The sequence below is a fragment of the Ornithodoros turicata genome, chromosome 7, assembly GCF_037126465.1.
Source record: "Ornithodoros turicata isolate Travis chromosome 7, ASM3712646v1, whole genome shotgun sequence".
Taxonomy (NCBI): Eukaryota; Metazoa; Arthropoda; class Arachnida; order Ixodida; family Argasidae; genus Ornithodoros; species Ornithodoros turicata.
Genome location: NC_088207.1, coordinates 59,116,394 through 59,127,509, shown reverse-complemented (window position 1 = coordinate 59,127,509; position 11,116 = coordinate 59,116,394). Strand labels below are relative to the sequence as shown.

General features: G+C 43.5%; 2 protein-coding genes across 4 annotated transcripts in view; both read left to right on the top strand.

Moving 5' to 3' along the window:
* Positions 1 to 899: 899 nt before the first annotated feature.
* The window catches only part of LOC135401759 (DNA polymerase eta-like), a 32,815-nt gene continuing 22,598 nt past the window's right edge, over positions 900 to 11,116 (top strand). For 2 of the 3 annotated variants that reach the window (XM_064634331.1, XM_064634332.1), the window contains exons 1-12: positions 904 to 1,213; positions 4,745 to 4,887; positions 4,952 to 5,090; positions 5,146 to 5,280; positions 5,415 to 5,614; positions 5,671 to 5,819; positions 6,259 to 6,362; positions 6,423 to 6,542; positions 6,673 to 6,796; positions 6,862 to 6,927; positions 6,998 to 7,164; positions 8,631 to 9,592. In XM_064634331.1, coding sequence (XP_064490401.1) covers positions 4,761 to 4,887; positions 4,952 to 5,090; positions 5,146 to 5,280; positions 5,415 to 5,614; positions 5,671 to 5,819; positions 6,259 to 6,362; positions 6,423 to 6,542; positions 6,673 to 6,796; positions 6,862 to 6,927; positions 6,998 to 7,164; positions 8,631 to 9,592 — 2,293 coding nt within the window. In that variant the 5' untranslated portion in view covers positions 904 to 1,213; positions 4,745 to 4,760. Of the gene's footprint in view, positions 1,214 to 4,744; positions 4,888 to 4,951; positions 5,091 to 5,145; positions 5,281 to 5,414; positions 5,615 to 5,670; positions 5,820 to 6,258; positions 6,363 to 6,422; positions 6,543 to 6,672; positions 6,797 to 6,861; positions 6,928 to 6,997; positions 7,165 to 8,630; positions 9,593 to 11,116 lie in introns of all 3 variants that reach the window. The other variant, XM_064634330.1, reaches the window with a different exon arrangement.
* On the top strand, positions 1,209 to 4,240 carry LOC135401758 (DNA ligase 4-like). Its single transcript, XM_064634329.1, has one exon. The coding sequence runs from the start codon at positions 1,288 to 1,290 to the stop codon at positions 3,946 to 3,948; it is 2,661 nt and encodes an 886-aa protein (XP_064490399.1). The 5' UTR covers positions 1,209 to 1,287; the 3' UTR covers positions 3,949 to 4,240.

Genomic DNA, 11,116 nt, shown 5'->3' with positions numbered 1-11,116 from the left:
GAGCCTAAAAAAAATACTTTATTTTGTATTCCAAATGAACCTTGCTCAAAGCAAAATATAAATTCTGCAGGTGAACATCACACACTTGTATGAATTTTCTGAAGAACCTGCTAGACTTTGTGTATACGGTGAATTCCCTCGTTAATGTGACCCCGGATAATCTGACATACGCGCTTTACGACCGTACTGTTGGGGGAACAATGCTGTGAAACATCCCCTCCGTTAATATGACAATTCCGCATTATGACCAAAATTTTCGGGAACGACCATGGTCATAATAACGAGGGTTCACTGTAGTACCTTCTTGCCCTGGGATTTGGGTAGTTCGTCACAGACAATATGCAAACATCCCTGAGTAGGATCCATTCATCTCAGAATAGGAATGATGTTTTGGCATTACACCACATGAGACACTTTATTTGCAAATTTGGCAAATAAATTTGGTAGGATTCTGCATGAGGATGAGAGACTTAGTTTGTAGTGGCTCTTTGGAAAGCCATACTCATCTGTCCTGTAAACTTCCTCTGCCCTCGTCCTGTTCGAGCTTAATTTCGAAGTACGTCAGAAAATTTTGACACTCATCTTTAGTAATTTGATGTGCGTGTGCCTTTTTTTTTTTTTTTCGATGTCGGGACTATTTCTTTGCACGAATGGTCCAGCACCGACGGACGAACTCATATTGCAAAAATAAAAAAAAAAAGGAAAGAAAAGAAGATTACAACGAGGGCACCTCTTTCTGTTCAAGTACGTATGCGACACGGTTGTATGAAATCTGCGAGCGAATGTCAGGCTGGTGTAGCGAACAAAGGTCGTCAGCTGGTACCGCCTTCGCCTCACTTCCGTGACTAGTAGGGCACCCTAGGGCAGTAGTAGGGCCGTAGCGTCGCTCACAGCCGCAGCTGTTTCGCGGCGCTAACACGGCATTAAAAACAGCAGCAGACGAAACCGAAACTCATATTCGCAGCAGCCGCATCGTCACGCGTGTCGTCATTTGCGATTTCTTGTCTTTTTCTTTTTTTTTTTCGGACAGCAAGCAAGATCAGACAAGTTTCAACCAGTTTCAACAACATGCTAACTGTCGTGTGCTACATTTGACTGCACACTTTCGTGTGCACGTATTCCGCTAATTCTTTTCTATTCAGTTGCCCCTGTTGCTGTCCAATTCCTGGAACAGAACGCAGAACCAGCAGAACGAAGTCGCAAGACATACACGGTAGGTGATGCATCTCCTGCTGAGGACCCTTGTAAACCTCTAAAACTTGTACACTCCGGTTTTGTGAAGGCAATATGTGCACAGTAGCCGATAAAGTTCCTTTCCGAGACCTGTGCAAGCTCTGTGAGAAGATATCGAACAAGCAAAACAAGAATGAGAAACGGAAACTTCTCGTCGACTTCATCAACCATTGGCGGGAATTTCACGATCATCTTCACGTAAATGATCCAGCTGGTGGCGAAGAAGATTCGTTCTTTTCGGCTATGAGGCTTCTCCTGCCTCATTTGGATAAAGAAAGGCCCGCTTATGGCATCAAAGAGACCACTTTAGCGAGACTCTATATTCAAGTACTTGCCCTTGGAAAAGACAGTGCCGACGCGCAGAAGCTACTCAACTACAAAGCGCCTAAGGTCGCCCGTGCGGAAGCAGGTGATTTTGCGAGCGTCGCGTACGTCGTTCTAAAGAACCGATGTCCCATCAAAGGTTCGTTAACGGTCTCGGACGTGAACCGGTACCTCGATGAAATTTCCAACGTCAGTTCTGAACGGAACAAGGAAGACGTCGAAAAGAAGCTGTGCTCCCTTCTTCAGCAGACTTCAGCGTCAGAGCAAAGGTGGCTGATTAGAATGATCTTGAAGGACATGAAAATGGGTGTGAGTGAACACAGTGTGTTAAATGCTTATCATCCCGACGCGAGAGACTTATTTGACGTGACGAGCAACCTCGCCAAAGTGTGCCTGCAGTTAAAAGACACCAACTTTCGACTGCACGAGGCAGAAATTTCGCTGTTTTCTCCATTCCGCCCCATGCTGGCAGAGCGAGCCGAGCCCAAAACAGTGGAGAGGCAGATGAATCACGAACCGTTCTTTGTTGAGACCAAGTTTGACGGAGAGAGACTCCAGGTGCACAAAGATGGTGACATTTTCAAGTACTTCAGTCGCGGAAGCAAAGATTACAGTTCCAGTTTTGGGGAGAGCAATGTGGAGGGCTCACTAACGCAGCATATCGTGCAGTGCTTTAAAAATGATGTTACCAGTTGCATCCTTGACGGTGAGATTGTGGCGTACGACCCAGCGGGGAAGGAGTTTGTCTGTAAAGGTGCCAATATCGATGTTAAGAGTCTGCGCACCGGGAGCCGTTGCCAGCCCTGTTTTGTTGCTTTTGATATTCTCATGTTGAATGGACATGTGCTTACAAACAAGCCTTTACGTGAGAGGGTGTTGGTGCTGGACTCGTCTGTAATTGAGAAGGAAGGAAGGCTGATGGTTTCGAAACGAAAACACGGCACGGGCAAGGAAGATGCCATTAAGTTTCTAAATGAGGCTATCGACAATCGTGAGGAAGGAATTTTGATCAAAAATGTCAATTCTGTGTACAAACCGAACACTCGTAAGGGAGGGTGGCTCAAGTTAAAACCCGAGTACGTCGCAAATCTCGTGTCCGACCTCGACCTCATCATTCTTGGTGGCTACTATGGGGAAGGTCACCGGAGCGGAGACGTTTCACATTTTCTTCTGGGTGTAGCCAGTGACCAACGTGACAGAGAAAACAACCCAGTTTCGTTTTGGTCGTTTGCTAAAGTAGGGTCTGGGTACAGCAGGGAGGAATTAGATGAGCTGCTGTCCAAGCTCAAGTCCAAGTGGAAGGTGTACAACACGAGATGTCCGCCAACTTGGATCGTTCTTGCGCCTGGACACAAGGAACGGCCAGACTTGTATGTCGAACCACGCGACTCATTTGTAGTGCAAGTCAAAGCATCCGAAATGACAAAAAGCGATCGTTTTCGAACGGAGGTCACGCTCAGATTTCCGAGGGTGGTGTCTATTCGGTACGACAAGCCGTGGTATGACGTTCTCACATTCAGAGAAGCGCTCGAGCTCGACAGGAAGGCTGCCGGAAAGTTAGCCGTGAACCCAGTTTTGAATGACGATGATGAAGTCGCGACGAAGAAGCCACGCATTCAAGATCAGCTCGTGGAAGTTGCGAGGCATTTCCGGGCAACCGACACGTCGAGGGTTGCGGTTCAACGTGATGTTCTCGAAGGAAAAGAAGTCTGCATTGTGACGGGGTGCCAAGGTCTTTCCAAGCAGGACCTCGAAGTACTGGTTGTACAGAACGGGGGGACTGTTGTGCAGAATCCTGGACAAGGAACATTCTGTGTTGTAGCTGGAAAGGACAATTTCAGGGTAAAGAGCTTGTTGAGGTCAAAACGGTACGACGTTGTGAAGGCGGAGTGTTTCGGTCGTAGGGTAGAGTCCGGAGATTTTGAGCTGTGGGAGCCATTCGACCTCTGGGGAAAGAGTGCGGACACCAAAAGACGTCTCGATGAGGTGTACGACGAGTACGGGGATAGCTACACCGCAGAAGTGACTTGCAAAAAGTTGCGTTGCATCTTCGACGGAATTCCGGAGGACAAACTAAAGGGGGAACAAGTAGATGCAAACTTTATGCGCAAGTTCGAAACAGAAGAGTTTGTTCGAGTTCCATCATGGGCAGTTTTTAGAAAGTGTGTTTTTTATTTCGTGGAGAGCGTGAAAGCCTCAGTGCTCCTAAGGATGGTAAAGCTTTGTGGCGGTAAAGTGGCAGAGAGTGTCATCGAAGATGTGACGCACATCGTAGTCGCAGAGGGCGACACGTGGGAAGCGGGCAAGAAATACGGAAACATGGGACAAAACTCGAAGGTTGTCTCGGAGTCGTGGGTTCGAAAATGTTTTGAGATGGGCGAAATCGTTTAAAAGTTCTTTTAAGGCTTTTTATTACGCATGTTTGTATTGCTTTGCAAGCTGCTTTGTAGACATAAATCAGCTCCTTATAATTTACATAAAATATATGCTGTATTATAATTTAGTAGTGATCATACCATCATTCATGAAATTGTAGTTGAAATGAGAACTGTGACACATTATGGTAGCTATGTCTTTGGACAGTGCTGTGCTTTTAAATCCAGTTCTGAGCAGTAGTTCTCATCATGTTTTTATGGTGAATGTATGGTAGCATTCGATGAATTAAAAGGTGCACGTAATTATATTTGACCTATCTACTTCCTTTGTTTCCTTGCTAGTATCGTACAGTTTTTTGTGTTACATGTACATTGAATGTGCCTCTTAAGGTCGCCTGTTACAACGTAGGATTAAATTGCAAAAGTCCCCACAGACAATCCTGTAGAACCTTTTTATTATTTATTATTACATTTTGAGGTGCAACAGGAATATTGCATCTGTGATGCGACACAGAAGCATATTCCACACTGAAAATCAGAAAACTAAGTTTGCGCTCAATGGGGTGAATTTGTTGGAACTGATCGCACATATGTCAAGTATTTCTCTCTTACGTGCCTTTTGTATAATTACTAAAGTATAATTTATTAATGAACCGGATTGGCTATCTCTGCTATACAAGGTCGAAGCTTGGCTTAGCACTTGCTTTGCATGATGCTTGAAGACATTTATGTGGGGCATCACACTCCATTGACCTTTTCTGAAGCCTAAACATTTGTACTTACATGGATGTTCCATTCTGACTCTTATGTAGCGTCTTCCACACTTTGATGAACTGGACAGAGCTCTGTCAGGGCATAAGCCAAAAATTTATTACTGCTCGTGCATTGTTCACACCGTGGAAAAGATGGATAAAGCAAAGTTGTGCAGCTAGACCCGTGAGGCTACTCACCAAAGGTGATTCAACCAAGTAGTTGTCAGTCTTTGTTCCTCTAGTTTCTAATGTGTGTTCTTCGTTCAGGCGAAGCATCAAATATGCAACGGGCCATAGTGCTGGTTGACATGGACTGCTTCTATGTGCAAGTAGAAGAAAAGCTTGCACCACAATACAAAGGCAAACCCTGCGCTGTTTCACAATACAATCAATTCCAAGGAGGAGGGTTGGTGTCTTTTATCATAAACTTGCATTGTTGTTCAAGACAAGCATATTTCCAGGTTGATTGCTGTAAATTATGAGGCCCGTGCAGCTGGCATAAAACGTGGCATGAGAGGTGATGCGGCCATGAAGCTCTGTCGAGACCTTCATCTCTTCAGAGTTCCAGAAGTGAGAGGAAAGGCAGACTTGACAAGGTGGACCTTTCCCTCTATCGTTGATGTTTCACCCCCTTCAGTGTGATCTGGTTTTCTGAATATTGTAAAAAATGTAAAAATGTCATCTGACATGTCTATTGACATGCAATACCTTTCTTTTTCGTTACATGAAGGTATCGAAATGCTGGTGGAGAGGTCCTCCAGGTCATGAGCCAATTTTCTGGTGTAATTGAGAGAGCAAGTATTGACGAAGCCTACTTGGACCTCTCGGATGTCCTGAGAGATGATGCAGAGATAGTGACACCCACTGACCTCCCTAATACTCATGTGGTGGGCAGCAGTGGCACAGCCGACTCAGATGGTGATATCAGAGGTAAACAAAGGTCCAGTTTGAGCAGTTGTGCAAAGACAAAAAATTACTTCTTTTAGCCGAAGGAGTTTCAAACTGGCTCTCCAGCATCACAGTGGATTCTCCAGATTACCTTCTTGCTCGTGCTGCTAAGTTAGTGGAGGAAATTCGCTTAGCTGTTCTTCGAGAGACAGGCTACAGGTGCTCAGCTGGAATTGCGCACAATAAGGTGAACAGTATATGTACATACTTTTAAGGTGCATCTCGGCAGAGTGTAACGATGGCGCACATTTTTGCATCTTGATGCAATTTAATGCCTCTTCTTCCTTTTTATTCATCATGGTATAACTGTGTTAAATAATCATTGTTGCATGTTTTATAGTATCGCTGCATTAATAAGAATAAAACATCGTCATTGAACATTGCATGTGCATCTGTTTTGTTATTTGTTAGCAGCACTTTCTATCTGTGTTGGACACTTTTTTTGTACACTATAATAAATTTTATTTACTGTGCCTTACGTACAGGCAAATTTGAGGAAGAAAAAGTCTGTTTCAAGTGTTTTGTGGGAAACTTGTGACTTTCACTGCCTTTATTTATCAAGCTGTTCTAAGAATTGGTAAGAATGAACATTGAAGTGATAATCAGTATACTCTTGGTTGTACCAGGTGCTAGCTAAACTTGCTTGTGGCTTGCACAAGCCAAACCAGCAGACTGTCCTGACACAAGGTGCTGTGCCCAGTCTGTTTGCTACACTTCCTGTTAACAAAGTGTAAGTGTAAAATGTGTGATTCTGATGGTGGCGATTAAATGACATTTCCGTATGAGGCAGAAGAAACCTCGGTGGCAAACTCGGCGAGGACATAAAAGAGACACTACAGGTTGAAACTCTCGGTGAAGTAACACGTTTCTCTCAAGAAAGTCTCATAACTACCTTTGGCGAAAAAACCGGGTGAGAAGGTGGCCATTGTTTTCTGGTTCTTTTATTTAACACTATTGTTCACATTGTGTGCGCTATCAAAACATATCTATCCCATGTGAAATGGTGTGTTATCGAGCATGCATTGGTCCTGTTGTTATAGGTCATGGCTATACCACTTGTCCAGAGGGATTGATCACGAACCTGTCACACTTCGTAAGCTTGCCAAGTCCATCGGTTGTGGCAAGAACTTTAATGGCAAGCTCGCCCTGAACACAAGGGACAAGGTGATGGGCGTGCTGCTTTTTTCCTTTTTATCTTGGTGCGCTGTAATGATACTGCGAAATTGTAGGTTAAATATTGGGTCCAGCAGCTCGCAGAAGAGCTCGCAGAACGTCTTCAGCGAGACAGGGAACAGGTCTGTGACTTGTCTTTTCTTGTTTTGTCTGAGAGTTGCTTGAGGGTAACTTGCAAACTCCTGGTTGCAGAATAGTAGAACTGCTCAGTTGCTGGTTGTCGGAGTAAGACAGAATCATCCAGGCACCGCGGTGTCCCGCTCTTGTCCACTGACTTGTTATGACTCTGGAAGAATAATGAATGATGCACTCTCTGTTTTGTCAAAGTTAAACACAGCATCACCAGCAGATGGAAGTTGGTAAGCACTCATTTATTTGCTTCTGGTACATGTGCTGTGCTTTGTACACTAGCAATAGAAAGCCTCTGGACAAGGCAGTAAAACAAAAACAAATATTATTTGCCTTGGAGTAATCATAGCCATAGCATGTTACTCTTAGTCTTACCTTTGCAACCTGCCATGCTTTACACATTTTAAAAACAGGCAATTTTTTACATGTATCGCACCATGCTCTAGATGTCAAACAGACCACAGCGGCTTACATAACAGAATGTTAATGCAGTGTTTTTTATATTGGCAGTGTGAACGTGAGTGTCTGATTAGCGGCATAAAGGAGGTTGCTTGTTACATGTATTTTAGCATGTTTAGCTGTCAAATATTGCAAACAAAGCTGCGAGTCGTGCCCATGTCAAGCAAGGTTAGAGCTAAATGCCCTCGTAGCATTGCACTGCATGCATCCTAGAATAGCTTTGCAGTGTCTTTGCAACATGTTAGTGTTTGTACTTAGGAGACTTGATTGCCTTAACTTTCATTTTTGCTGCTCCAGGTCTCATGTAAAATTTTGGCAGGGGTGACAACCATGCTGATGTTGGACGCTGTCCCGTGCGCGTAACCTCGTGACGAAAAAGAGCCGCAATAAGATACAGTAGAATCTCCATGATACGATTCTCACGGGGTAGCGGAAGAAAATTGGTGTAATCCAAAATTTGTATAAAAAGAATTAAACCAAAATAAAAATTGAGGCAAGAAAATAGACAGCGACTGTTCATTTTCCAATACTGTGAGTGAAAGAGGTCGGAGGTAACGCTTTTGTGTCTCCGTATTTGGCCAATGCTGCTCAAACTCGCGAGATGATTCAAAATCTATAGTTTGAGTGCCTTCAACCCGCGCAACAGTGTTCTGAAGGGAGCTTCTCCTAAAGCACGCAAGCGTTAGGTGAAGCCGACTTGCGAAATGGTGACGTGTGATGTTACCAGAAGTTGTCATGGATGTTCTCTCCACGAGTTCTGGTTGCTGTTTTCCCAAGTCGGTGCGACGTCATCTTTCTTTTTCTTTTGCTACACGCGGGGTGGTTTAACGATGTACCCCGTATAAGGATGCGATTACCGTCAATATTGTCTATGTAAAATGGGGATGTGTTACGTGGAGCATGTTTTCTATCAACTTTTATCAGATTGTTCCATTCGTATATTCATTAGAGGACATGTTCCACAGTGAGCATGCCATTGAAATGAGCCAACACTTAATTGATACAATGCTTTCACCATTTCATTGCATTTATTGTTGTTTATTCATCTCACGCGTTCTGCGAGTCGTGACGTACAAGAGTCATTGTAGATCATCAACTCGAGCTACCTGCATCGAGTGCCTAATTTTAGAACGGGAGTCACGACCACAGGCATGACGTGACGAGCACCAAGACTCAGTTCTTTTGAGTCCAATAAACCAACACACCCAATATTTACAGTCTTGAATGCATCTTGCAGGTTTCCACCTCTTTGCAACATCTCTCTTGCAGCAAGCAAATTCAAAGACACAATTAAAGAAGGCACACAAGATATCTCAAAGTTTTTGTCTGCTGGTCCCTCTGCAACTGGAATGGAGCTTAAAAGCAGCTCCACATTACCAGAAACCTTGTCTGATTCTCACCCTTCAAAAGACACACTGAGAGACACAGCGAGCAAGTCTGAGGAGACCATTAAACCCCTCTCATTCGCCGATAGATTGATGCTGCTATTGCATGACCGTGGTGATGTTAAAGCGAAAAACGATAGAGGCGTTGTTGAGAAACCAAGTGCAGCAACAGTACACCCCAACAGGCACCAAACTGTGGAGCATGGCACACCAAAAAAGTTTCTCGTTGACCCTGAAAGTGTAGATATGTCAGTTCTACCCTTCCTGCCACCCAGTATTAAAGATGAGATAGAGTACTCCATGAAGCACTCCACTGCAGCAGAAAAGAAGGTAACAGGATTGAGGAAGTATTTCAAAAGCAGTCCCTCTAAACAAGATACGAGCATGCAGGATGCCAACAGGGCATCCTCAGTAAGTGCACTCACTGATGATTCTTGGAATGATTCAGCCAAATTTGTTCACAAAGCTGAGGGATCAGCTCAAGAGGATCGTTGTGATAGTGTAGCCCTTGAAGAATCTAACGTGTGTCAGCATGAGGAGGATTCGGACTCGAGGTATGTCACAGTAAGTGCGTCTGATGCTCCAGAGGGGCAGTCATTGAAAAAGGAGGAAGGAGGAAGCATGCCTGGAGTAGAGATGTCGAAGCTTGATTGCGAGCTAGTGCGGAAATGTGGCAAGTGCGGAAAGGACATACCAGTGTGGGAGGTGCAGGAACATGAGGACTATCACTTGGCATGTGATCTTAGCTCTGGATTGGACAGAACACAAGTTCCGCTTCTCAAAAGGAAGAAAGTGGAGGCTGCACCAAAGAAAGGTAGGCCTAAAAAGAAGTCTAGGCCAGATAATACGAGGACCTTAAAAGACTTTTTCAAGTAGGCGTTACGTGAAGGCATTTGCTTTACACACTTTGGTACTTGTAAGTTGACCTCTATGAATTTTAATATTTATTTGAGATAGTCTGCTTTGTTCTCGGCACATTTTATATTATTTTACTGCACTTTTTTTTCTTTTAGCATTATATTTTAAATACTATATATTTGTGGTGATTTGGAGGTAGACGTTTGAGGATCTCATAGTTGAGTTCTCTTGTTGCGCGTTCCTAATGTATATATATATTTACAGAGCTGGCTATCTGTGAAAATGTTCATTTCTTCTTTCTTGCCCAGAGAACCCACAACCAGTCTGTGTGCATTACCGTATGTTTCCGACACAGACTTCAGTTATACAGGGTGTATTCTTTTCTTTTCTTTTTTTCGATACAGATCTTTCATTAAAAAACTATAAGGGCTATAGACATCCTGTCTTCACTTCTATCATCTGTGGGCCGGCGGACGTTCTTGACCATCTGTTGCTCAACCGTCGAATGACTAATTACCTAAAAATCGTTAATTAACTTTTTAATTATAAAAGCTACGAAATTTTCCCAATGAGAACATCTGTTCCTTTCGGTCACCTGATATCGTAGCAGTTTTCAGAACAAAAATCTATTCGGTAGATCGTCCGCAAAAAATTCGTGAAGGAACACAATTTTTTTTCTTTATTTTGTTCATTGCGCATCTTCGGTGACGCGTCTTTCCTTCATCCCCAATGTAAAATGAAATGAAATGTAAATGAAAAAAAAAAAAAAAAACTGCGGAACTAGTTCATTTCATTGTGTGTTCTTGTTGAAGTAAAACAAGGTTGTAAGTTTTGAAATGAGTGTTGTGTTTAGTGTATCTGTGTGCAGACCTCCGAGCTATTGAGGGTGGTTTCAAGCAAACGAAAGGCAAGCTATAAATATACTTATCTTTCAACAACAACAACAACAACTTTATTTTCAGAAGGAGAGTGGGGAGGTTGTTATCTTTCAATAAAACAATGCTACAATCAAAGAAAGAATGTTTGCATTTCAAAGAGCCTTATTGAAACATTTCCTGGGAACAAAGGAATTTTCAGCTCTACATTAAAGCAGCACTCTTTAGTGTATTTTGCATTCTGCACTTTTTTAATGAATATTTGACTATGTGGATGTGTATTTGCAGACCTACCATCTGAACAGGGAAATGTTTTCAACATATGATTTAATGTGTCAATTCTGGCAGTTGTAATGAGGGTGACATTTAACATGGCTCGAAACCCTGTCTCATCTGTGATCTGTCAAGCTGTCCATCAGGAGCCACCAAGCGGAGAAAGCAGTCGCGGACGGCCGACAAGATCCTCGCGTGACGTAGGGAAGCCCCCGTGCCTTCGTTCTTTGTTTCTTTTCAGATCACGCGCCGTTTACACTGCTTGAGCTGTGGCGTTTACGTCATGGGTCACGTGCCTGGGGACCACGTTACGTCACAGCGTTCTTTCATTT